The following is a 22,889-nucleotide window of genomic DNA, read 5'->3' as shown; positions in this document are numbered from 1 at the left end:
ACATGAGCCGTCGCCCCAGCTCAGCTCCACCGTGCATGCGTGCCTGCCTCTTGCTGGCCAGCTGGTTTTGGGGTCTCTGCTGTGCATGCGTGGGAGGCGGGGCGCATCTAGGACCTGAATGCGCGTGCATCGCGTGGGTGCGGGGGTCACACACACATGTGCAGGGGTGGGGGCAGCATGGCCCCCCACAACCCGTTTTTGGTCCCAGGAGGCTGCAGGGAGACCTACTAGGCCCAAAATAGGGCACGGAGGGGTTCATGGGTGCATGCGTGGGGGGGAGGGGAAACACAGAGGGGGTCACATGCGCATGCATAGGGGGGCGGGGCATGTGAGGTGTGTTTGTGTCACATGCATTGCATTATGGGTGCTGGCAGGCGCGTAGTTTCAGCACGCGATGACAAAAAGGATAGCCATCCCTGGCCTTCATCCTTAAGCAGTAACACTTTCCAACCCAAAGTTTTTCAAAACACCAAATCTGGTGGACAATTGCCAGGGAATTCTGCAAGCCACAAAGACTTTTCTCTTTTGAAAAAAAGTTTTTTTTTAAAAATTTTTCCTTTCCAATTCATTCTTAAATATACTGTCAGCGTTCCAAATGTCATGCAGAATTAAATCAGAGTCCAAGGCAAAGCTATCCTTAAAGTTCCAATTTAATAAGACAGACATGTTGGCACATCTGGGGAAACAATCCCAAATCTGAGGAACTTCCTGGGATTCCACCCAGTTGAAAGTTCATGATCTTATCCCCACACCCATAAATCCATCACATGGCCCAATCTTCTTCTTCCACGCTGGCATCTCCACCCAGCTGGTTCCGGTCAGGTGTCGAGGTGTGAAGACAAAGAGGCTTCCAGAAAAGAATGACAACAACACATTCCACGATTCTACTCCTTTCTATTCCCCCCTCCCAATTACTACACTAATGAAACAGCATAATGAAATAATAGAGAGTGTGGGAGGCCAAAGATCCTAAAAAGGAATATAACTGCAGGCCTGACATATACATTCTTATAAATGCTATTTAACATTTGTCAATTCGTATCATTTTCCGCCTGTATATTTACATTTTCATACTTTCTTATTTCCCCTCCCCCTGATTGAATAATGTGTCTTCTAAGTTATTTGTTTTGTGCTTTGTTCCTTTCTCTTTCTATTTGTATCTTTTTTCAAGCCAATCATAAAATTGCCCCAGTGCCCTGTAGTACACTGATTCCTCTTTGTCCTTTATTCTCAATGCCAATCTATTCATTTCTGCACAATCTAATATCTTCTTTATTATCTCTTCTTCTGATGGGGTTTTGTCTGCTTTCCAATTTTGTGCAAATCCAATTCTAGCTGCTGTTATTATTTGTACAATCAGATGTGAGTCTTCTTTAGCATATTTCTCTGGTAGAATGCCCAATAAGAATATCCCTGGCTTAAATTCTATGGGCTGATGTATCATTTTCTCTAACCATGATTGCATTTTAACCCAATAGCTTTTTGCGTCCCTACATGTCCACCACATATGATAATATGTTCCTGGTAGTTGGTGACATTTCCTACATTTAAGCTGATTTATTCTTAAACATTTTTGCTAATCTTTCCAGTGTCAAACAACAAAGACCTTTCTCATGCGCGTAAAAAACACTTCCGATAAAAAGTTCTCCAAAAGAAGCAGCTGAATAATTCACAACCCACGTTTTACGTTTTCTCCGAAAGAAGGTGAGAGCCGCTCGTCACAAAACACAAAGAGGCATGGGATGAACCAAATCACCTCCCAATGCTCTATTTTCAAAAAAAAAAATGCAAAGGGACGCGCCCAGTGGCCTTAAGAAAATGTGGACTGATTATTCCACTTGGCGCTCTCTCACACAATCCAGACAAGCTATTACGGCCCAGTGACGGAGCACCTCACCCAAGCATTTGTGGAGGTCACAGACGCTGTTACAGGAAGCCATTATACACATTTTCAGTCAAAGGAAGTTTGGATGGATCGCTCGGGACAAGTGCCAATTCTATCATTATCAAAAATTGATTTTGTTTGTCCGGCTCCCACAACTTGCCTTTTTTTCCAGACTGGACCTATTCCATGGATTCAGATTTATTTTTCTAGTTATTAAGGTTTCAGAGATGTCTTTAAAAGGCCATACATTTTCTTTGATATTCAGTCACTAATTTCTGTCTACAGTTACAGGAACTGGGCATGGCTGGACTAGTAAAGACATAGGAGCAAGAAATCATTAATTGCCTTCACTGACCATGTTTCCCCGAAAATAAGACAGAGTCTTATTTTCTTTTGACTCCTGAAATAAACGCTCGGCCTTATTTTTGGGGAAATCTTATTATTTTTGAGGTGCAGGAGGTGGTGAGTGTGGTCACCTCATGGCTGCGGCTGTGTTGCAACATTTTCAGGGAGGGTTTATTTTAGCGCATGCGCTCAAAAGCCCAACTGGGCTTATTATCCGGGGAGGTCTTATTTTCAGGGAAGCCAGGGTAGGAAGTTTCACTTTCATTCCAGATGTGCTTTTCTGTTTTGATTAGTTTCCACCCATTGTTTCTTGCCTTGCCTTATGTTGCTTTGGAAAATAAGTTAGAATATAGAATAAAGGAGTGGGACCTTGGAGGTTTTCTAGTCCAACCACCTGCTGCCACAGGAGACCCTGTACCATGTCAGACAAATGGTTGTCCAATATCTTCTTAAAAACCACCAGGTATGAAACACCCACAACTTCTAGAGGCAAGTAGTTCCACTGATTGATTGCTCTCCCTGTCAGGAAATTTCTCCTTAGTTCTAGGTTGCTTCTCTCCTTGGTTAATTTCCATCCATTGCTTCTTGTCCTGCCTACCTCAGTGGGGGAAGAACAAACAAACCAGCATCTGTTTTGCTAACAAGCCTATATCTTGAAGAGTTGAAGGCTTGAGCTCTGTTTGCTGATAATTTGCTTGCATTACTCATCTTAAATGTTTCCTATCTCCCATCCCCAGTCTTATCTAAAACAACGTTCTGTGTGAGTTTGGAAGCTCCCTCTTAACCAAACCTTGGATAGGTTAGATAATTTCTGGAGGCAAGCCGTTCCACCGGTTAATTGTTCTCACCTATTCTCCAAATCACCTGAAGGCAGGACAAGAAGCAAAGGATGGAAAGTAATGAAGGAGAGAAGCAACCTGGAACTAAGGAGAACTTTCATGACAGTGAGAAGAATGAATCTGTGGAACAGCTTGCCTCCAGAAATTATGAGTGCTTCCTCACTGGAGGTTGATGAACAGTTGCAGGAACTGGGCCTGGCTAGTCTAGTGAAGAGAAGGACCAGGGGAGACAGGAGAGCAGCCTTCCAATATTTGAGGGGCTGCCACAGAGAGGAGGGGGTCAAGCTATTTTCCAAGGCATCCGAAGGGAAGACAAGGAACAATGGATGGAAACTGATCAAGGAGAGAATCAACCTAGAAATAAGGAGACATTTTTCTGACAGAACAATCAACCAATGAAACAGCAAGCAACTTGCTCATTTGGTAGACAACGTCTTTGAGGTTCAGCTTCAGGATTTGCCCTGTTGTCCAACTCTGTTAAGGAAAGCACCTCCATATTTCTTATCAGGGAACACTGTGGCCAGAACGGCGAGGAGGCATGGAAAATTAGGCCTACGTGAGAGGTTTTAAAAACATTCTACATCTTTCCCCATCCACGGGACTCCTGAACAGAGTCCCAAATTTCGTATTTCCTACGTTTAATGAGATATAGTGAAAGTACTCCACGATGGTTTCTTTCACTGCGTTTTACCGAATAAATGATAAAGATAAACTCTTTTAAGATTTATCTCATTGGCACAACTGAGGAAAAAACAAACAAACAAATTTAGCAGGAGAATTTTCTGCGTCTTCCCCATGAATGAAATACTGGATAACAGCCAATTGCTGACCCCAAACAGTCATTTCTGCTGTTTTTACTGGGAAGAGCTTATCCTTTAAGGAATGAGAAAACCTTGAAAAGGGAGACACCTTCATCAAGATGTCACCCAGGCACGGTTCTTCCACGCTTGGTTGAAAGGCGCCCCTTTATCTGTTTAAGGCCATCAAACTTCCATTCCTGACACCGACTGACCCTGGTAAGCTAAGATGGATGGGCGTGTGCCGGAGATATGATTGCTCAGTGCTTGGTGATGTCTTGATCCGCTTGTAAGGTCTCTTGAGGGTATTCATGGCCAATTAAATCCCCACATTATAGTCCTTTTCCAGGATAGGGAGAATGGCGAAATCTTTGTAATGACTACTACAGCTGCACTCCCCCCCCCTCTTTCTCTCTCTCTCTCCCACTCCCCTCTCTCATCTATCCATTTATCTGTATCTCTGTCTCTCTGTCTGTCTCTGTCTGTCTGTCTATCTCTCTGTCTCTGTCTGTGTCTGTCTGTCTGTCTGTCTGTCTGTCTGTCTCTCTCTCTCTCTCTCTCTCTCTCTCTCTTTATCTATCTATCTATCTATCTATCTATCTATCTATCTATCTATCTATCTATCTATCTATCTATCTATCTATCTATCTATCTATCTATATCTACTAGCTATCTCTCATCTATATAATCAGTCTCTCGTCTAATCTCTCTCTTCTAATCTCTCTGTCTCTGCCTGCCTGTTTACTTACCTACATATTATCTCTCTCTCTCTCCCTACCTACCTACCTATTATTTATCATATCTATCCATCTATCTATCATCATATCTACATCTCTATTTATCTTGTCTGTCTGTCTGTCTGTCTGTCTGTCTGTCTGTCTGTCTGTCTGTCTTTCGATCTGTCTATTATCTATCTACCATATACTATCTCTGTCTATAATCAGTCGTTCTCTCTCCTTCTTCTTCTCTCTCTCTCTCTCTCTCTCTGTATGTAAATTCAGCCTCACTTTTTCTCTAATCTCTAGCTCTGTCCCTCTCTCTGTCTATTTCTATCACCAACCTCGGCAATTGATAAGTGAGTTTCGTCCCGTTTTACGACCTTTCTTGCCCCTGTTGTTCAATGAATCACTGCTGTTTTAAAGCCAGTCGCACGGTTGTTAAGTGAGTCCAGCTTTCCCCGCCCTGGCTTTGCTTGTCAGAAGTTTGCAAAAGATGCTGCAGCCATCATAAATGTGAGTCACTTGCCCAGCGTCTGAATTTTGATCACATGACTCTTACGGTCGTAAGTGTGAAAAACATCCATAAGTCGCTTTTCCAGTGCTGTTGTAACTCTGAACAGTCACTAAAGGAAGTGTTTTTAAGTGGAGTGCACGCATGGTGCCATCCTAACATGTTTCTTATTGAGAATTGTTGCTTTCGAAAGCAGAATGATTGATAAAAGCCATTAGATTTTATTTCCAGCCACGTAATGCATGTTATAAAACACTAATGCTGAATACCACATTTAAGTGCTTATGTTCTCCTGTTCTCTATCTCTCTCCTTAAACTTATGCAACTTAAGGAATTTCTCCTTTTGCTCTTGTAGTTGTTTGCGACCAAAGTTTTTGCACTCTGCAGCAAAAGCCAGCAACGTTTAACGCGAGCATTGTTTTACATCAGCGGTATTCAAACATGGAGGGAACCATAAAGCCTGAAAAGTAAAGACAAAGAGTTTTGAAGAATGTCTTAGCGGTGCATTATTTTACCCCTTTTACGAGCCCTGGGATGAAAATCAGTTTCTTGCTTTTACCTCTTGTGAGCGAAAATGGCAGGCCGGCCAGAGAGACAAATCGCGGGTGGTGATGTCAGAGGCAAAGGATTGGGACCACGTATCACGTTTCAGTGAGGAAGATTTACTGCTGAAAGTTATACCCAAGAATCTAGTCAGTTAATATTTAGCGCTGGATTAGCTCTAGATAAAGAGTCGGTGGAATTTAAGACGGGTGGATGTCAGGCCCGCAGCCATCTTTTCTTGTGGATCTTTGGCCTGCCACACTTTCTATTATTCTGCTATGCCTTTTCTATTGTGGGAAAATGGGAGGAGGGATTGTACGGAGTTAGATGATAGGTAGCCATAACAACATTCTTTCTAGAAAGCCAAGGTCATCCTTTGTCTTTGAACCTCTGCACTTGACCGGAACTGGATGGAAGGAATCTGTCTTTGTCGCAGTGGGAGATTGGATCATGGGATGGACTTGTGGATGTGGGGGCAAGATCTTGAACTTTCAACTGGTGGGAAAAACCGGGAAGCTTACAGATTCGGGTTTTCCCAGATGTGCCAACATGGCTCTCTTCATAAATTGGAACTTTGAGCAATACTTTGCCTTGGACTCAATGCTATTTGGATTGCTGACACTAACCGGAATCTGAGAGCTTCCTGGTTTTCTTAGACTTGAACTGTTTGTGGCAATGTAATGACTCTAGGCTTATAGCTTGCTTAATTCCATCCCCTGTCTGCTCTTCCCCTACATGTGAATTTTTGTGAATGGGGACCGTCTCTAGATCACAATTTTATCATTCTGAATTAACTGAAGACCATGCAATAGTGCTACCGAAAACTCATACATTTTTTTGTTGACTCCTCCTCTCTTTGAGGTAGTTTCCAAATTCACTGATCAAGGATGGTTGTCAACTTTTACTCCACAACTCCTCAGTTCTTCCTCATTGGTTCAGTTGGATGGTCTCCACATTTTCTTCCATCAGAATTTCAATTATTTCAATTCAATTTATGTACCAAAGATGCTTCCCCCCCCCCCCAATAGGCAACTGGACGTTCTGGTTTTTTTTTTCTTTGAAGACGTTTTGCTTCTCATCCAAGAAGCTTCTTCAGCTGAAGAAGCTTCTTGGATAAGAAGTGAAATGTCTTTAAAAAAAAAAGCAAGGAAGTCCAGTTTCCTCTTTAAAAAATAACTTTGGGACAACCATGACCTGGATGACAGAGAATCTCCATAGGCAATCAATTAATGTGTTTTCCTGAATTTTTCTTTTTAATATGTTTTATTTATACATTTTTCTTTTACATGTATAAGTGTATTGTGAACAGTGTATTGTCTGGGTCGGTTTGCTTACATATAGTAATATTTATCCAATTTCTAATCTCTACTTTTACTATCAAGCCATTCATAAAACAAATTGCATGTTAAAAAAATATTCCGTATCTTTATCCTTTACCTTTAATGTCAACCTATCCATTCCTGCACAATTTAGTTTTTTTTTTTATTACGCTGTGTTTTGTAGGCATTTCCTCATTTTTCCAGTCTTGTGCAAATACAATTCTTCCTGCTGTGAAGACATGAATATTAAGTATATAGTCCCCTTATCATACTTTTCTGGTACTATGCCTAACAAAAATATTTCTGGCTTATAATCTATGTGTTACTTAGTTTTTTCTAACCATGTGTACATCTTCATCCATTTTTTTTTTTGCCTTTGAACATGTCCACCACATATGATGGTACGTGCCCGGAGTCTGATTGCATTCCCAACATTTGGTTGACATGTTGTGGAACATCTTCGCTAGCCTCGCCGGTGGCAGATGCCACCTAGAGAACATATATTTTCCTCTTTTGTCTATTTCCCTGCCTTTCTCTCTCTTTCTTTCAGTCTCTTGGGTCACAGCCCTACCTATTGAAGTTCAGCCAGGTTTGTGATCAACAGCCTGCAAAGTTTGGGGACCTTCTGTGGTCGGCCATCTGCAACTCCAAGCCACCCGAAGGGTAGCAGGCTGGTTGAAGTTTTAATCTAGCAAGGCATGAATAGTGCTTATAGAGTAGTCATGGAGCTCTTGAATGTAGGGATTGGAGATAGCCCTCGGCTTACGACCACAATGGATCCCGAAATGTCTGTTGCTAAGTGAAACATTTGTTAAGGGAATCGCGCCCTCATTTTAGCACCTTTCCTGTTGCTGTTGTTAAATGAATCACTGCAGTTGTTAAGTCAGTAACACCGTTGTTGAGTGAATCTGGCTTCCCGCGTTGACTTGGCTTGTGAGAAGGTCGCAAAAGGGGTTCACGGGACTCAGGGACATTGAAACCGTCATAAATGTGAATCAGTTGCCTAGCATCTGAATTTCAATCACATGAGTAGGCTTCAACAGTTGGAAGTGTGAAAAACATACATAAGTCGCTTTTCTTAGTGCTGTGAAAGCTTCAAATGGCCACTAAACGAACCTGTTGTAAGTCAGGGACTCCCCTGTATGCTATCTAGATAGGAGGCTGGGGCTGAACTTAGCTTGGAGAGTCACCATCGCTTCAAGCCACAGGGAGGTCATAGGCTCCATGGTGTCCTTGACCAAGTGCCCCAAATTAAGTCAACGCCAACAACATCATGTATCACATTGGCAAGAAGGTGCCTACATAACATGCCCTCTACCCAGGATGATCGTGGGAGGTAGATCTTTTCTACCACATGGTAGGTCTCCTCATTTGTGAATGATTAACTAAGAAGCTACACAGGGACATGGTGGCTCAGAGGCTAAGACGCTGAGCTTGTCGATCAGAAAGGTCGGCAGTTCGGCAGTTCGAATCCCTAGCGCCGTGTAATGGAGTGAGCTCCCGTTCCTTGTCCCAGCTTCTGCCAACCTAGCAGTTTGAAAGCACATAAAAATGCAAGTGGAAAAATAGGAGCCACCTTTGGTGGGAAGATAACAGCGTTCCGTGCGCCTTTGGTGTTGAGTCATGCCGGCCACATGACCCTGGAGACGTCTTAGGACAGCGCTGGCTCTTCGGCTTTGAAACGGAGATGAGCACCACCCCCTAGAGTCGGGAACAATTAGCACATATGTGTGAGGGGAATCTTTACCTTTAATAACAAGCAGAGTTTGATACAATCCTTTGGCCACTGCAAAATCTGATGAATGTCCCTATTTATTTCCAGTGGAATTTGTGAAAGAGGAAGGCTTAGGAAAGCCTCAAAGCATTCGATATGATCTGGATGAGATGGAACTGAAAACCTTTGGTGTGTGTGTGTGTGTGTGCACCTGATGTTTCTGTTCTCTAGGACAGGGGTGTCAAACTCAAGGTCCTTGGGCCGGATCTGGCCCATGGAGTGCTTTGATCTGGTCCACGAGGCTGCCCTGGAAGCAGTGAAGGACCAGCCTGCTGTGCCTCTGCCAGGGAAAATGGAGCCCACGAGGACTGCATGTGACCCTCCCAAGCTCCATTTTTGCTGGCTGAGGGTGGCAAGAGTCCATCACAGCCGAAAACGGAGCTCGGGAGCCTGTTTTCATTGGCAGGATCCCCGACACGAGTGATGTCATGCCGGCCACCCCCACCCTGACCACGTCTACACCAATCCCCCGAGGTCAAACGCAACCACGATGCGGCCCTCAATGAAATCAAGTTTGACACCCCTGATCTAGGACCATTCGGAGAAGCTGCATCAAATCTGGAGCGATTGAAAGCACCGAGTCCAAAGATGTTTGCGTATCCATGGCGACGTGGCCTCGGGGCCACGCAGCCGCCCGGTGCCTTCGGATTGCCAAATGTTTTATTTATAAACCCCGGAGACGGTTTCCCTGTGATCAAAACCTGTGCCGCGTAACACATTCGCTGCGAGGGCTATGCATTTGTTTTTATTGGCATCCAGAGCCATTCTGTAAAGAATTTTTTGGCGTTGCCTTGGCAACAGAGCGTCACGTCCATCCTCAAAAATTAACTTTTCGGCTTGTCAGTTTCAGAAGCCGCACTTCCCTGGGATGAATGGAAAAGGCGGTTGTCTCTTGTGCCATCCTTCATTTAGGACATGAATGTGCGTGGCTGCCACATGGATGGAAAGCATACATACAGTGACATCTTCTCAGCAGTGCTTTGAATTTGGAGCTAAATTTCTCCCCAGTAGTAGAGAATAGCCTCTTTCCCTGAAAATAAGACCATCCCGGATAATCAGCCCAATTGGGATTTTTAGCACATGCTCTCCCCCAAAAATAAGCCCTCCCTGAAAACATTGCAACACAGCAGCAGCCATGAGGTGACCACACTCTCTGCCTCCTCCACCTCAAAAATAATAAACCTCCCCGAAAATAAGGCCAAGTGTTTATTTCGGGGGTCAAAAGAAAATAAGACCCTGTCTTATTTTTGGAGAAACACAGTATTTGTGGCTGAAGATTGTATTTGTGGAGTTCTTGATGCTCTCTGAGCTTGGTGTTCTTTTTGCAGATGTTTCATTACCCAACTAGGTAATACCATCAGTGCAGAAACACCTGCAAGAAAACAACGAAACTCTGAGAGCAGCAGGGACCCCCTAGGAAATGATCTTTTGAAGCATGGGAGGGCACTCATGGCCAGGGTTACCCATGGAGATGCCCAAACATGTTCTGACTTAAGATTCCCCAAAAAGCACGAAGCAAATTCCTGGTCCCGACAAAATCCCTTTTATTAAATGAATGTGAATTCCTCCCGTTCACATTCAGCAGAGGCCTGGTAAACAGTCTTTCAAAGGTGAAGTTATGACCACAGACCTTATCTAGCTTGGAAAGCTGCCATGTAGATATTTTCCAAACGCAGTGCTGTGCAAGGAAAGACTGGGCACAGAGTCTCTGAGATTCACGGACAGATCTTCACACTCCTGAAATGAATCTAATGAAAGAATGAACAAATTGTTTCCTGCAAAAGCCCCCTCCCCTTTCGCTCCTCTTTTATTTCCTCTGGGAGGGGCCATTCACCATCCACCTGTGGCTTTACTCCCAAGTCAACTCTGATTTCTTAGCTGTTCTTTTCTTCTGGCAGCTCTGCGCATGCGCACACTGGGAACAGGCTCCAGCTGTTCCTCTGCCTCACTGATCTCCGACTCCGAAGGCAGCTGATAACTGTCAGACGGCCCTGGCCCCGTCTCTGCCTCCGACACAGAGCCCTCTTCAGAGCCTTCCCCAGACTCCAGGACTGGCCCATCTTCCTCCCCAACCTCCTCACTGTCCGAATCTGCTGCCAAAACATTCAAGATGGTGGACACCCCTTAAAGTATTTGAAATCCAGACAGTTAGGTAACCAATTACTTCTCCGCATAGCTGTTTAGGACACACCGAAGAGGTAATTTGCAGTTGTGATATGGAAAAAGAAACTTGATTATTGGAGTCTTTGTATAAAGATGCTTATTTGTGCTTTTGGCTATCCATAGTGCAAACAGAGTGAAGAAAATCCTCTTCAAATTGAGAGGAAAAAAGAAAATAAATCATGTGACCCCCCCTCCCCACGATTCCCTATGTTTCGGATCATGTTTGGGAAACCAGAATTGAGCTGAATTGAGTCCAAAGTGGGATTTGTAAACTGGAAGTTTTGTACGCCAGATTTATTTTAACCTCCTCATTTCTTTGATCGGAAATCCAGAAATCAATACAAGCCTCCTTGTTTATTTTCAACTCTCGTGTCACCGACAAATCCAAAAAAGCAAGAATAAAGGCCAAAAAAAAATCTCTTTTATGCTAGTGTGGGATAAATGCAGAATCTTGAAAAGTTGAGAATAAATTGCCAGGCTGAACGATTCAAAGACTCTGTTCTTTCCAGAGGTGTCATCTCTGGTCTGTGTTAACATTTCTATGTCGCCTGTGTTCCCATAACGCCTCACATCATCCAGAATTGTTACTAATCTGGGTAGGAGACATCAGAAAGACATCTGGTGACCATGATGCTCTGATCTCCCATTGTTGATCTTGCCTCTGAATCTAACTTCTAACAAGAGAAAAGACGCAAGGAAAATGATGTGGGGCCCTTAGTGCTCTATGAGCTTGGTGGTTTTCTTGCAGATGTTTCATTCCCCAAAGTAGGTAACATCGTCAGTGCTAGAAGGGAGTGGGGTTTGTGGAGAGGAAGAAGAAGAGGAAGAGGAGGAAGAGAACTGTAGGCTCCTTGGTGCTCTCTGAGCTTGGTTGTTTTCTTGCAGACATTTCGTGACCGAACTAGGTAACTTCATCAGTGCTAGAAGGGAGTGGGGTTTGCAGGGAGGAGGAGGAGGAGGAGGAGGAGGAGGAGGAGGAGGAGGAGGAGGAGGAGGAGGAGGAGGAGGACAGTAGGGTCCATGGTGCTCTCTCAGCTTGGTGGTTTTCTTTAGATGTGTCAAACTAGGTAACAAGTGTGTGTGTGTGTGTATTTATTTTATCTACCTATATATAAATATATAAAATATATCAACCCTTCATTCAGACTTCATTCATTCATTCACTCATTTCTCCCCTCCCCCCAAAAAAAAACTAAAATGAAAGGCTTATTAGTTTTTGAAGAAAATTCACTTAGATATAAATTAGCCAGGCTATGAATTTAGAACTGATAATAGTCTTTCAGGCGTAACCTTCCTATGGAAAAGGGTGACGTCATTTCATTAAATCCTATGAAATGAGATTTATTCCGCCTTTGCATTTTGTCTCTGGATTTTGAGAAAGTTCGGCTAATTCTCCAGACATTAAAATGTTGAAGATAATTCCCACGGGGTCTATGACAATTCGTTGTGGCTAACTTGCCTTGGCCAACTTGCCTTGGCCAACTTGCCTTGGCCAACTTGCCTTGGCCAACTCACTGTGAGGCAACTCACCCGGGGACAAAGGGTTGTACTAATATAAAAGAAATGGTGGAATGGAATCATTCAAGAAAGGATGCGAGAGGTGGGACAGAATGAAACGGGAATGGCAAAAATTAAAATCATTTTTTAATTTATTTTAAATAATTAGATAAAATGGCTAAATTGTCCCACAGCAAGTTGGTCTTGGCGAGTTGTCAAGCAGCGTGTTGGCCATGGTCAGTTGGCCGCAGTTAATTCCCCCCCCCCTCAACCCCCAGGAACTGCCTATAAGCTTCCTAATGCCCTTTTTTTGACAAAAAAACCTCCCTGTTTTTGCAAAAAACGGGGCATTTTTTGCTCGTTTTTGGCCGTCCACCCGCCAGGAACACTCTAGAAACCTAAGGGCTATTCATGCCCTTTTTTGGAAGAAAAAAATGGGCCCATTTTCGTGAAAGGAGGTTTGCAGAGTGCAAAACCTTTTTAAAAAAAAATTGCCTCTTCAAAACCGTGGTGCGTCTTATACTTCGGTGCGTCTTATACTCCAAAAAATACGGTACGTGCCAGGGGAACCTTTTCCTTTTATATTTTGAAGCCTGCTTTGGATGCCTGAAGGCGGATCAGTGAGCGTCAGGATGAATTCTGGCAACCGACCCCCCCCCCCACCTCCTGCTAGTTCAGTTTGTGATTTCGCACTGCCACATGCCAACTTTATTTCGCGAAGGACCCGACTGAAATCCGAAATTGGATGCCGCGTTGCCAAAAATAAAACTGCAAGAAAGAAGAATGTGGATCTCGGGTGGTGCTTTTGAGTGCCAAGCCAACAACTGTTTTAAATAGAAACAACAATAATACATGCTCAAACGCCGCCCTCAGAATTATTGTACGCGCATCATTTCTAGAAGCTTAAATACGAGGCGCCATAAGTGGATTTCAGCGCAGAGTAATAAAGAGCCAGATTAGTGGCTGATTAATTTTCCTCATATTAGCAACACTTAGATAACTGGTTTTAAGACCTTTTAATGAAACACCTCCAGGAACCGGGCACAAGCAGGAAAACCTGCCTCAATTAAATCCTGTATTTTTATTTTATTTTTAAATATATGAGGTAATTTTCATTTAACTGCTTTATCACGGGCCTCTTTCTAAATGGCTTAAGTAGCCTTTTCTTTCCCCTGACGATGCCCATCGCCTCCTATATTTATGAGGAGTACATGATACAAATTATTTTGCGCTTGACATACGTGTGCATTAATTTTCATAAGGAAAAATAGAAGGCAAAGATTAAAAGAATGGCGAGGTGTGGATTTTGGACAGGAGACTGACTTCAAATGGAAGCGCTGAAAATGGAAATACCCTGTTTCAAATGGAAATTGTTTTTAATACTATATTGGCTGACCTCAGAATAACGAAATAACCTTTGGGACAACCATGACCTGGATGATTAAAAATCTCCTTTTCCAAATGGGAAATATTTTTTGATTGATTGATTGATTCATTCATTGATTCATTCATTCATTCATTTGTCAACAAGTACAAGGAAACAAATATGAAATCACATGAAAAATGGCACAAACAAATGGATATTAATAAGCAAAACATAGCCATAAACACATAAAAAGAGGACATATCAATGGGGACAGTAGGAGAGGGACACTGGGGTGCGCTTATGCATGATCTATTCTCTATCATTCATCTACTGTGTGTATTTAGCTATCATTTATCCATCTACTGTCTATATCGCTTATCATCTTTCATTTCTATCTACTGTTTGTATCTTATCTATTGTTTATCATCTACGTCTGTCTGTTTGTCTCTTTTATTTCATTCCATTCCATTTGTTTATTTGTCAACAAGTACAGGGAGACAAGTATGAAAACACATGGAAAAAATGGCACAAATAAATGGATATAAATAAAGCAAAACATAGCCATAAGCACATAAAAAGGGGACATATCAGTGGGGACAGTAGGAGAGGGACGGTAGGCACACTGGTGCGCTTATGCACGGCCCCTTTACGGACCTCTTAAGAAACGCGTAAGGTCCACGGTAGGCAGCTTAAGGTCAAAGGTATGGGGGTTAGAGGAACTAACAACAGGATCGGGTAGGGTATTCTACACATTTACTACTCCGTTGCTGAAATCGTTTTTCCTGCAATCAAGATTAGAGCGGATCACATTTAGTTTGTATCTGTGGATGGCCCTTGTGTCACTGCGGTTGAAGTCAAAATAGTCATTAACAGAGAGGATGTTGTGGCAGATAATCTTGTGCACTATGCTCAGGTCAGAACATAGACGACGTAGTTCAAGGTTACCCAGGCCTAAAATTTCAAGCCTGGTGGTATCCGGGATTTTATGACGAGCAGAGGAGTTGAGTCCTCTTCTTGTGAAATACCTCTGGACCCTCTCTAAGATTTTAATGTCCGAAATGCAGTGTGGATTCCAGGCCATAGGTTCACCATCATGGGTATAAGGTCTCTAGCTTCAGCAGGAGGGTTGGACTAGAGGACCTCCAAAGTCCCTTCCAACTCTGTTATTCCATTAATCTTGTGGTGGATGGGCTGTGCGTTGTCCTTGTGAATAGGGAGGACTTTGCTGCAATAAACTACTTGATGGATCCCCAACTCTCTTCCTGTGGACCTTACTAGTTACAAGATTAGCCTGAGTGAAAACTTACAAGACCCCAAACGATCGATGGACTTTGATTTTTTTTCCCCTTCCTAATTTTCAAATATTTGGGGCTCCGGAGACGGGTTTACCAGCGGTTGCATCCTACGCAGAACACGGAGAGAGCTTGTACTGTCATTTCCACCTTGATTTAGCACTCTTGATGCCTCCCAAAATTTCACTTTTGAAGATTAACCATCTTGTGGAGGGATATTGGTGGCAGCATATTAAGGGGCGATGAAGACTGAAAGGTGTCCACCCTTGTTGTACAACAATCTCTCTTTCCTTCCCTCCTTCCCCCTCTGCTTGTTCTTTACATGCTGATTCAGTCTTTTGCTTCTCTCTATAACGTGTGTGTGTGTGTGTGTGATATAATAGACAAGGGAAACCCTTGCTCCTCATCATTGCTGATGCAATCTTGGCACATGCATGTGTGTGCCCATCTCTCCCCCTTTCTGTGTGAGTCTATCTTTCCCCCCCCGTCAAGCTGTGCCCGTCCTTGACTTGTGAATTATGCACACTTTTCACAGCAAAGCGAAAGGCTGAAGCCCAGTCCAGATCTCCATCTTCCTTTTGTCTTCCTGTGGAAGACCTGAACAATATGTCCTGGGTCGGAAGTTGGCAACCTGTGGCTCTGGAGCCGCATGTGGCTCTTACATCCCTCTGCTGCGGCCCCCTGTTGCCGATGGACTCCACAATGGGTAGGGCTTTCGGTTAGGACAGGGAGAGGGAAAAGGACGCCGTGCTAGGAGGAGACTATGGTGGGGGAACCGGACTTCCGGTCAGCTCCAGAATTGAATGGGGGGGGGGCTTCTGGTTAGGGCATTTGTGGCTCTTTGAGTGTTTCAAGTTGCCGACCCCTTTCCCGGATGGAGAGTTCTTTGCAGATGGCTTTTCTCCTGCACTTCCCAAGTTCAGGTTCAATCGTTCTCGACGTACGACCACAACTGAGGCCAGGATTTATGTTGCTAAGTGAGACATCGGTGAAGTGAGCTTTGTCCCATTTTACGACTTTTCTTGTCATGGTTGTTCAGTGAATCCCTGCAGTCGTTAAGCTAGTGACACGGTTGTTAAGCGAGTCTGGCTTCCCCGTTGACTTTGCTGGTCAGAAGGTCACAAAAAGGGATCGCGTGACCCCGGGACACTGCGACCGCCATAAATACGAGTCAGTTGCCAAGCATCCAAACCACAGGGATGCTGGCAAGGGTCATAAGTGTGAAAAATGGTCATAAGTCTTTTTTTTCAGTGCCAGTCACTAAATGAACCGTTGTGGGTGAAAGAACTCCCAGCTTTATTTTAGGATGGATGAGAAGGAAGTCAAAATTTATGCTGTTGTTGCACAAAAATTGCTTGCTCTTCTCTTCCCAGTGACTCAGGCCACATTTATCTTCATTTTGGAACATAACATAGTTTTATTTCCACTGTTGAATTAGGATGAAGTAGAGTCTTGTGCTTTCTGGCTGCTTATTTATTAGATAGAATAAATTAATCACTTTCTGAGCATGATTTACAGAGGTATTATTTTCTGATTTAAACCAACATCAATACCTGGGCATTCTTGAAGTGATAAATTGGTAAATGCAAAAATCACTTTATTGTTAGGAAAGAAGGAAGGAAGGAAATGAAAGGAAAGGAAAGGAAAGGAAAGGAAGGGAAAGGAAAGTAAAAAGAAGGAAAGAAATGGAAAAGGAAAGGGAAAAGAAGGAAGGAAAAGGGAAATGAAAAGAAAAAGAAAGAAGGAAGGAAGGAAGGCTGTAACAGAAAGGGAGGGAAGGAAGGAAGGAAGGAAGGAGAGATGGGAAGAAAAGGAATGAGGGAGAAGAAAGGAAAAAGAAGGAAAGGAAATGAGAAAGGGAAAAAGAAAGAAAGGAAATCAGTGAGAGGAGCAAGGAAGGAAGGAGAAATGGGAAGAAAATAAATGAGGGAAAAGAAAGGAAAAAGAAGGAAGGGAAATGAGAAAGGGAAAGAAAAGAATGGAGAAAAGGAAAAAGAAAAGAATATGTGAGAAAAGGAAGGAAGGGAGAAAGAAAAGGAAAACAAAGGAAAAAGAAGGAAGGAAATTGGAAAGGAAAAGGAGGAAGGAGGAAAGGCTGTAAGAGAAAGGGAAGGAAGGAGAGATGGGAAGAAAAGGAACGAGAGAAAAAAAATGAAAAAAGGAAGGAAAATGAGAAAGGGAAAAAGAAAAGAAAGGAAATTTGTGAGAGAAGGAATGAAGGAAGGGAAAAAAAGGAAAAGAAAGGAAAAAGAAGGAAGGAAATTCCAAAGGAAAAGAAAGAATGTTTAATAAACGGCCATATTCTTACAGCTGACAGACCATATTTTGCTGCCTTTAGCTGTAGTGATCCTATAATCCAGGAGTGAAATTCAGCCGGTTCTGACAGGTTCTGGAGAACTGGTAGTGGAGATTTTGAGTAGTTAGGAGAACTGGCGAATGCCACCTCTGGCTGGCCCCAGGAGTGGGATGGGAGTGGGGATTTTGTAGTATCCTTCCCCTGCCATGCCCACAGAACCAGTAGTAAAAAAATTAAATTTCACCACTGCTATGGTCTACTAGGAAAAGAAATTTGCCTGAATCTAAAAATGCAGATTTGCTCACTTCCAAACCTGTCAAGTTTTTACGGGAGAGGCCGGGCAAGCAGAGGAAGAATGAGATAGAAAAATGGGACAGCGCTATCAAAGCGACCTCCGCCTCAGTCTCCCCCTGTGGGAAAATAATCCGTCAGTCTTCTTGCGTTCCTCTGATCTTCCTAGCTGTGCACCATGGATCTGATGATTTCTTCTCTTTCTCTTGCATTTCCATAGGATAAAACGGTGGGTGGACATGATGCAGGAAGACCTTGTGCGGCTGGTGAGAACGGCCAGTGGGGTGGATGACCTCATGCAGGTAAGTGACTCTTCCCTGTGTCAGAGTTCCAAATAACATCCAAAAGTAAATCAAGAGTCCAAGGCAAAGTATTGCTCAAAGTTCCAATTGATGAAGAGAGCCATGTTGGCACATCTGGGAAAACCCAGCTCTGAAAGCTTCCCGGTTTTCCCCACCCAGTTGAAAGTTCAAGATCTTGCCCCCACACCCACAAGTCCATCCCATGGTCCAATCTCCCACTGCCACGAAGACAGATTCCTCCCATCCAATTCCGGTCAGGTGCAGGGGTGCAGAGACAAAGGATGACCTTGGCTTTCTAGAAAGAATGTTGTTATGGCTACATGTCATCTAACTCTGTACAATCCCCCCTCCCATTTTCCCACAGTAGAAAATGCATAGCAGAATAATAGAAGGCCTGGCAGGCCAAAGACCCAAAAGAAAAGATGGCTGCAGGCCTGACCCCTTGGGCTTTCCTTTAGCAAGGACAGCTACTACCGTGTTTCCCTGAAAATAAGACTCAGCTGGAAAACAAACCCTAGCATGATTTTTCAGGATGCTCTTAATACAAGCCTACCCCCCAAAATAAGCCCCAGTTAAGATCATCAGCCGGATGGATGTATTTAGTGCCTTATGATCCCCCTTTTTGTGACCTTCTGACCCGCACAATCAATGAGGAAGCCAGATTTGCTTAACGACGGCGTTCCTAATTCAACAACTGCAGTGATTCGCTTAGCAACTGTGGCGAGGGCGATCGTGCAGTGGGGTAAAACTCACTTAACAACGGTCTTGCTTAGCAACCAAACATTCGGGCACAATTGTGGTTGTAAGTCAGGGAGTATCTGCAGTTTTGGAAGGTCATAGGTCCCTGATGGGAAAGCTATGGTGCAAGCCATTGCCCCAGCTCAGCTCCTCCATATATGTATGCGCTCCCCCTGCCGGCCAGTTGAGTTTTGGGTTTGTGCTGTGCATGGGCAGGGGCGTATGTGGGAGATAGATCAATAGACCATTGTGTTTGTATCTTGTTGGTCTAACAAAGGGAGTCCTAAAATCTTAACAGGGGAGGCATTCTTCTTCCCAGGAGCTTGCAAAGAATAGAAGTGGGGCTTCTATTATACTAGGTGTAATTTAGGATCCTGCTTCCAAAATCTCATTCAGCTTGCACCGTTAGGCAATTATGGCTCTCGACAATTCCTAAGGGTGGTGTCAGATGAGTTACGGTTGATTGGAAAGCTACGGATGGTTATTGATTTATTAGATTTATATCGTGCTGGGCTGTGTTTACACCACAGTCCAAATGGCTTAGAGCAATTAAAAATGCAAATTACAGAGCAACACACACACACACAAACACACACACACACACACACACACACACACACACACAGAGGGTTCCATTTAAAACCGTTCAAATCAAAATAACTTCAGTTAATGATGAAACTGTGGTGGGAAATCTTGATCTCACCGTTTTCTGTTATGCTGGGACAATATTTAGGTCCACTCGGTGAACAGATTGTGAAGACTACACAGGAGAAGAATTTACAAAGTCTTAGTACAGCCACACTTGGTAGATTGCATCCAGTTTTGTTCACCATGATGTAAAAAAAAAAGATGTTGAGACTCTGGAAAGAGTGCAGAGAAGAGCAACAAGAAAGATTAGAGGGATGAAGGCTAAAATGTAAGAAGAACGGTTGCAGCAACTGGGAATATGTCTAGTTTAATGAAAAGAAGGACTAGGGGAGACATAATAGCAGGGTTCCAATATCTCAGGGGTTGTCACAAAGAAGAGGGAGTCAAGCTATTCTTCAAAGCACTAGAAGGCAAGACAAGAAGCAATGGATGGAAACTAATCAAGGAGAGAAGCAACCTAGAACTAAGGAGAAATTTCTTAATGATGAGAACAGGCAACCAGTGGAATAGTTTTTCCTTCAGAAGTTCTTGTTCTCCTCCAAGAAGCTTCTTCAGTTCTGACTGATTGCAAATTCCCGCAAGCCATTTCCCATCGTTCAGTCAAAACTGAAGAAGCTTCTTGGATGAGAAGTGAAACGTCTTCAAAGAAAAACAAAAGAAGTCCAGTTGCCCCTTCAAAAAGCACCTTTGGGACAACCCTGACCTGGATGACACTACAATCTCCATAGAAACTCTTCTTTAAATGGGAAATATAACAGAATAACAGACTTGGAAGGGACCTTGGAGGTCTTCTAGTCCAACCCCCTGCTCAGGCAGGAAACCCTAAACCATTTCAGACAAATGGTTGTCCAACATCTTCTTAAAGACTTCCAGTGTTGGGGCATTCACAACTTCTGGAGGCAAGTTGTTCCACTGGTTAATTGTTCTAACTGTCAGGAAGTGTCTCCTTAGTTCTAAGTTGCTTCTCTCCTTGATTAGTTTCCACCCATTGCTTCTTGTTCTGCCCTCAGGTGCTTTGGAGAATAAGTTGACTCCCTCTTCTTTGTGGCAACCCCTGAGATATTGGAAGACTGCTATCATGTCCTTCTTTTCACTAGACTAGTCTGCTCATATTCATGTATTCCCAGGCATTCATTCATTCATTCATTCATCCATCCATCCATCCATCCATCCATCCATCCATCCATCCATCAGACCAGTCAATCATTCAGAACAGCCCTTTCCAAACACTATGTACAACTCTTGTTCCTCTGAACTTCGAATTGAAGCGGAAACTAAGATTTGTACAAGGCATGTAAAACTTTAAATACGCCATCATGTCTCTCCTAGTCCTTCTCTTCACAAAGCATTGTATAGGGCCATTTTGTGTGGCTTCAAACAAGGCTTTTTCTCTTCCTCCTCCTGCCCAAATGGGTCTAACTCCTTCGGTGTGCATTTGGCATGTTCTCTCTTTATGTACGTCTTCCTCATTGCTCCAAGTGGCTCATTAACTGACCATTAAGTGTGCCTTGTCAATTGCGGTGTTTTTGTGATCTAATTAGCAAACGGGCACTGTCTACAATGCACAAATAATTAAACGTTCATGCTCAAATAAAGGCCCTGGCTAGACAAGTGTTATTCAAAGGCGTTTTTTAAAAAATTATTTTAGCATCTCCGTATAAATTTACGGTGGAGCGTTGACTGTGTAGGACTTTGCTATCAATTAATGTTTCCGCAGGGTATTTTGTCGCGTTTTGTTAAGCCTGCGCTAGGGCAACCGCATCGCTCAAAATAGGAGCAGGGAATCCTATTTGTCAGGGAATTGCGCAGCCGGTGTCCAAAGGAAGTCAGGGATGCTGACACGAACTTGTATTTTCTTATATAAACAAATACATTTTATACATTTATATTTGCATTGAACAAGATAGTCGGGCGCATCGCTACGTCATGAGGTAAATCGTGAGGTAAATTACAGAACAGCATACAGAATACCGAGAAGAAAAAGGCGGGGGAAAAGAGAAACTCCCCCTTTACATCCAGAAACCAATCAGAACGTAGATTGCCTCATGCAGGAGCCGTCCCTCTCCAATCAATCAACTATAACTGTGTGTTCTGGCTTATGGTAATAAATTTGACTGTTACAGCTATTAAATTAGCTATCTTAACACTATTGCTCCTTTTCTGAAATTCCATCACAAAATAGATGTCATTCAGGGGGTTGGATTAAAAGACCTCCAAGGTCCCTTCCAACTATTCTATTCTATTCTATTCTATTCTACTCTACTCTACTCTACTCTACTCTACTCTACTCTACTCTACTCTACTCTATTATTATTTCTCATCTCCCCTCCCCTCCTCTCCCCTTCCCCTCTCTCTCCTCTCCCCTCCTCTCCTTTCTCTTCTCTTCTTTTCTCTTCTCTTTAAGATTCCAGATGGTTATTCTACGATTCTTTACTTGCATCATAAAAAAAAAACCCAACCAGTTCAAGGTTTACAATGTTTTCGGAGAGACTCATCTGATGAACCTTATTAAACGGCGACTTTCCTTATGCACAGGATGATGTACGTACATCGCCTGGTACAATTCGTACCCTTCATTAATTCAGTCGGGTGAGAAAACACATGAATTATAATTCAGACAGGAGACTTATTCTTAGCGATTCCGGGAGCTTTCTTTTTAGCCTGGCTTTCCTTTCCTGCAACAGTGTGCAAATTTTAAAGCCAAGGTGGAAATACACGGGAGCCCAAAAGCCAACAGGCCTGGGTTTCTGTAAAAAGCTTAGTTGAAACTAAAAGCACAGGTCAAATATATCGCCGTCGCTTTGAGGTTGAGATGGGTGGCAAATGAATTGAATAAATAAACAGAAACAAAAGGGACGCAGTGGCTCAGTGGCTTGTCGATCAGAAAGGTCGGCAGTTTGGCAGAATCCCTAGTGTCGCTTACCAGAATGAGCTCCCGTGACTTGTCCCAGCTTCTGCCAACCTAGCAGTTCGAAAGCACGTAAAAATGCAAGTAGAAAAACAGGAACCACCTTTGGTGGGAAGGTAACAGCGCTCCGTGCGCCTTTGGCATTGAGTCATGCCGGCCACATGACCACAGAGACGTCTTTGGACAGCGCTGACTCTTCGGCTTTGAAATGGAGATGAGCACCGCCCCCTAGAGTCAGGAACGACTAGCACATATGTGTGAGGGGAACCTTTGCCTTTAAACAATAACAAAACACACTGTATTGCCAAAAGTATTCGCTCACAACTGAGTCTGGGTGAGCGAATACTTTTGGCAATATAGTGTATATACACTATTGCACATATCACACACAATATATGATACTGTAGGCAACATAAACAAGTCATACATATTATGGACAAAATACAGGTAGTCCTCGATTACGATTGAGCCCAAAATATAGGTTGCGAAGTAAGAAATTTTGTCCCGTTTTAAGATCTTTCCTGCTAACACTGTTAAGTGAATTGTCTGCCGGTGTTAAGCTAATCATATGGTTATTAAGTGAATCTGGATTTCCCATTGACTTTGCTTGTCAGAAGATCTCAAAAAGGGATTACTTCTCTCTCTCTCTCTCTCTC

At 43.3% G+C, this 22,889-nt stretch overlaps 1 protein-coding gene across 4 annotated transcripts in view; it reads left to right on the top strand.

The window, feature by feature from the left end:
• The window catches only part of CACNA2D1 (calcium voltage-gated channel auxiliary subunit alpha2delta 1), a 333,903-nt gene that overhangs the window by 30,785 nt on the left and 280,229 nt on the right, over positions 1–22,889 (top strand). For all 4 annotated transcript variants that reach the window (XM_081957523.1, XM_081957522.1, XM_081957524.1 and 1 more), the window contains exon 2: positions 17,858–17,939. In XM_081957523.1, the coding sequence (XP_081813649.1) occupies positions 17,858–17,939 (82 nt within the window). The remainder of the gene's footprint in view (positions 1–17,857; positions 17,940–22,889) is intronic.

This window comes from Natrix helvetica (genome assembly GCF_964273705.1).
Source record: "Natrix helvetica genome assembly, chromosome: 6".
NCBI lineage: Eukaryota > Metazoa > Chordata > Lepidosauria > Squamata > Natricidae > Natrix > Natrix helvetica.
This window is presented reverse-complemented; position numbering and strand designations above follow the sequence as displayed.